Source organism: Solanum tuberosum, unplaced genomic scaffold, assembly GCF_000226075.1.
Source record: "Solanum tuberosum cultivar DM 1-3 516 R44 unplaced genomic scaffold, SolTub_3.0 scf00137, whole genome shotgun sequence".
NCBI classification, from domain to species: Eukaryota; Viridiplantae; Streptophyta; class Magnoliopsida; order Solanales; family Solanaceae; genus Solanum; species Solanum tuberosum.
In genome coordinates this window covers 266408-271306 of record NW_006239066.1, presented here as the reverse complement: position 1 = coordinate 271306, position 4899 = coordinate 266408, and the positions used below count along the sequence as shown (strand labels likewise).

Here is a 4899-nt window from a genome sequence, read left to right as displayed (position 1 = left end):
CAAATCAAAGGTGAAAATGGACTCCTCGGGAAAGAAATTAGATGAGAACGGTTAATTTAGTTTACGTAAATATTTCCGCTAGTTAAGAAAGAAAAATGATTTAGGAAATAGAGATAAAATCATCCTATATTAGATCTAAGCATGCATGAGAGATCAATAACAGAGGAAGTTGTTGATTTCTCAAAGCAATCAAATTTGTAAGTTCGAAAGCAACGATATAATTATTGATTGCAATGGCTAAGTCAATTCATCTCTTTTTCACTTCTAATACTCAAAAACATCTCCCATATGTTTGAAAATTAGGTGATCTGATATTAACCATAAAAAATTAAAAGGACGAGCATCAAGTAGGACGATTAATGTCTATGTTTTTAGATTCAATTAGGCTTTAATAAATATGATATTATCAGTAATGAGTAGCAGGTAGATCTCAAACTAACACAAAAATTATGATAGCATATCGAAGCTCTATTCTTGGTTTTAGGAGGAACAAGGTTATGTTGCTGGAAAAGAATTGTGACAGAGAAGGGTTGCATACCCAATTTGTTTGGGGAGTAGCCGGAAGAGATTAGGGCTATTTGAAGAGCCGATGTGGACGATGTATTGTAACGGGAGGAAATGTGGGTATGCAACATCGAGGTTATGTACGGATTCCGATTGGCATGTGTTGAGTACGGTGCAGAGTGTTTCCGTCGGCGCCGGAGTAATTCCGGTGGTGGATGATGGCCGGAAAATTAGTGCGGCGGAAGGTGAGTTGTTGTATATGAGAGCGAAATTTGAACGAGTTGTAGGGAGTCGTGACTCGGAAGCTTTTTATATGATGAATCCGGATGGTAATGGAGGACCTGAACTCAGTATTTTTCTTCTTAGAATATGAAAAATAGAAAAAAAAAATTGATATGGAAATTAAAGAAGAGAAAAAGTTGAAATGATAATATTTATAATGTTTTTTGTTTTTGAGTATTTTGAATTTATAGTGTGTTTAATTAGGTATATGTAATGTTTTTGTTTAGTGATTTTTGTACCTTTTGTTGTAAGTTTTCTATATGTATATTTGCATGATCATATGCATGATTTCTTCTTCATTTCTCCTTTATTCTCATATAGATCGGGTTTCGATGAAATGGATAGTTTCATTTCAATATTAATCAAATACTCCCTCCGTCCCATTTTATATGATGTACTTTGATTTGGCACAAACTTTAAGAAAAATGGAAAGACTTTTAAAACTTGTGGTCCAAAATGAATGATAGAAATTTGTGTGGTTGTAAATCATTTCATTAAGGGTAAAAAAGACATTTCATAGGCAAATTGTTACTTAAAATAGAAATGTGTCATTCTTTTTGGGACTGACTAAAAAGGAAAGTGAGTCATATAAATTGGGACAGAGGGAGTATAAAAAAGGGTAAATATGTCAAATTATAATTAATTTATATTTATTTTAAATATATATAAGGAATGGTTACCAAAAAATCAAAATAAAGAAGGTAGACGAAATATCTTAAAACATAGGGGAGGTGAGTGTTATAGAGCGGAACCTGTAGAGAGGTCTCTAAAATTATCCCAAAATAATAATATACACGATTTAAAGGATCTACCTGATTTATTTACTATTTTTTTGGACTCATATTTTCTTTTTATTTTATTTACTTTTTAGAATCTCAATCAGAATTATATTTTGATACGTTTCTTTAATTAGTAAATATCTCACTTTCTCTCTCTTATTAATCATCACACGAATAAATACCATTGTTACACGAGAAAAATTGCACTCATATTTTCATCGATATTGATGCACTGTTTACTCCACTTTTCATCTTTTTCTATTTTTCATCATTTTCAATGTGCACTGATTACTCCTCTTTTCATCTTTTTCTATTTGTCATCCTTTTCGAAATCATCCTTATCAACAATATGTTTGTATCAATTTCTTTATTAACAAATTCCTGTAAAAAAAAATTATTATCTAAAGATTATTTGTTATAACACAAAATTGTTCTTGCGTCTTGAAAAAATTGATTATGGCTACACCCCGAAAGAGTCCTCATTTGGTGAAGAATAATATCAATTTCAACAGTCTGATTCTATGTTCAACACCAAATTTTCAGTTGATTACTTCCACCCCTTCTCCCAAATGACATTTCTATCTTTGTATAAAAGGTCAATTATACTCTTGAATATTACAAGAGAATCGCGTTGTTAGTTTTTTTTTTTATTCTTTGAGATTGAGACAAATGAAGGATACAAGAGACTGAAATTCAGTTTATCCAAAAGAGAATGAAAATCATAAAAGAATGAACAAATATCATATTAAGAAGATGATCAAGTCTCTATTGATGATGAAACATGAAGTTTGTTGATTATGAAATTGCCCTGATGTAAGATCTTAAATGAGTTGCAGTTTTAAGTTCTAAATATATTAATTTGTAGTTGGGAAGTAAGAGCGCCAGTTTTCAAAAAAAAAAAAAGAAATTTAAAATCTTGTCTTATAACAAAGCGAAATTGGAAATTGAAAAAATGGAAAGCAATAGATAAAACAAAAAGGAAATCATCGACTCTTTGATTTCAAGACAAAGAAACTGTGCAATTTGGGTCTTCTCTTCGGTTCCTCTAGACAAACCAGACATAAAGATAATTCTAAACTAATAACCATGAAGATGAAGCTCTACAATTTGGATCTTCTCTTTTAGAACAATCATGAAGAAAAGTTGAATTTAGGTGTGAATTATTTTGCCGAGATTTTGAAATTCGCTGAAAAAACTGATGGAACTATTGTGAAAAAGTAGAAATAGAGAAATTGATATATCATTTAATAGATTACCATTCCTTAATAAATTATTTATGGATTCGCTCAATTTTGAATCTTCACCATGTGCGATGCATAGACGTAAATTAATATAAAGCACTAAAAGTTATATAATCATAATAGTAATGTTTCAAAAATTATTGCAGCAATATCTCGAAGAATAGTCAAGAAATATTTAACAATCTAGATATGAGAGAAGAATAAATAAATTAACGAAGAACTTACTTGAAACTGAAAGAATCAGAAGAGTAAGCAAACTTGAAACAATAGTAAGAAGATGAACAACCTCAGAGAGGAGAATGAAGTGTTATTTAAAGGAATGAGTAGAAATTTTTAGACGGAAGATATTTAGTAATTTTGTTTGATATTTAGCCACATGAAGGGGATTTAATGGACAAGTAAAATAATATTTTACACATAAAAATTAAATGAAACATCAACTAGAATAAAAATTATATCTTTGTATAAAATGATAATTATACCCTTGAATATTACAAGAGCATCGCATTTTTAGGTTTAGATTTTTTGTTCTTTGTTATTGAGACAAATGAAACATACAAGCGATTGAAAATTCAATTCATCCAAAAGAGAATGAAAATCATTAAAGAATAAACAAATACCATATCAAGAAGATGAGAAAGTCTCCACTGATGATGAAGCATGAAGTTTGTTGATCATGAAATTGCTCTGATGTAAGATGTAAAATGACAATCAACTTTAAGTTCTTAATATTTTAATCAGTTATTGGGAGGTAAGAGCAAGAATGTTCATAAAGAAGAAGAGATTGAAAATCTTGTCTTGCAACAAAGTTGAATCGAAAATTGAAAAAATAAAAAAGCAATAGATAATACTATAAAAATTTCATACCAAGTTCTAGGTGACTCTTCGATTTCAAGAATATGAAGTTGTGCAATTTGGGCCTTCTCTTCGGTTACTCTAGACTAATCAGACACAAAGATACTTCTAGACTAATAACCAGGAAGATAAAGCTATGCGATTTGGGTCTTTTGTTTTAGAACAACAGTAAAGGAAACTTGGATTTGGGTCTGAATTATTTACTGAAATTTTGAGATTCTCTGGAAAAAAAAACTGATAGAACTGTTGTGAAAAAGTATACAAGAGAGAATGTTTGAAAAACCGACAAGTTGATATAGCATTTAATAGATTATCCTTCCTTAATAAATTATTTACGGATTCGCTCAACTTTGAACCTTCACCATTTGCGACGCATAGACATAAATTAATATAAAGCAGTAAAAATTATATAACAATAATAGTAATGCACCAAAACCCATTGCAACAATATATTAAAGGACAATCAAGAAATATTTAACAATCTAGATATGAGAGAAGCACAAAGAAATTGACGAAAAACTTACCTGGAACTAAAAGAATCGGAAGAGTAAACAAACTTTAAACAACAATATGAAGATGAACTGTCTCGGAGAGGAGAAGATGAACTGTTATTAAAAGGTATTAGTGAAATTTTTTAGACATAAGATATTTAGTAATTGTGTTTGATATTAGCCACGTCGAGGGGATTAAATGGACAAATAAAATAATATTTTATACATAAAAAATTAAATTAAATATCAAATAGAATGACAATTCTATCTTTGTATAAAATGACAATTATACCCTTAAATATTATAAGAGCATTGCGTTGTTAAGTTTAGTTTTTTTTTAGATTGAAACAAATGAAACAAACAAGAGATGGAAATTCAGTTCATCCAAAAGAGAATAAAAATCATAAAAGAATAAACAAATATCATATCAAGAAGATGAACAAGTCTCCATTGATGATGAAACATGAAATTTGTTGATCATTAAATTGCCCTGATGTAAGATGTGAAATGAATAACAACTTTAAGTTCTTAATATCTTAATCTCTAATTGGGAGATAAGAGCAAGAATGTTTAGAGAGAAGAAAATAAAAATCTTGTCTTGCAATCAAGGTTGAATCAGAGATTAAAAAATTAAAAGTAATAGATAAAATTAAAAGAAATGCATACCAAGTTCTAGGCTACTCTTCGATTTCAAGAAGATGAAGCTGTGCAATTTGGATCTTCACTTCGATTATTCTAGATTAACCA

At 29.5% G+C, this 4899-nt stretch overlaps 1 protein-coding gene across 1 annotated transcript; it reads left to right on the top strand.

The window, feature by feature from the left end:
* The first annotated feature begins 560 nt into the window (after positions 1–560).
* Positions 561–995, top strand: LOC107061480 (protein MIZU-KUSSEI 1-like). Its single transcript, XM_015310763.1, has one exon. It carries the CDS (start codon positions 590–592, stop codon positions 875–877), a length of 288 nt encoding a protein of 95 aa, XP_015166249.1. The 5' UTR covers positions 561–589; the 3' UTR covers positions 878–995.
* The last annotated feature ends 3904 nt before the right edge of the window (positions 996–4899 follow it).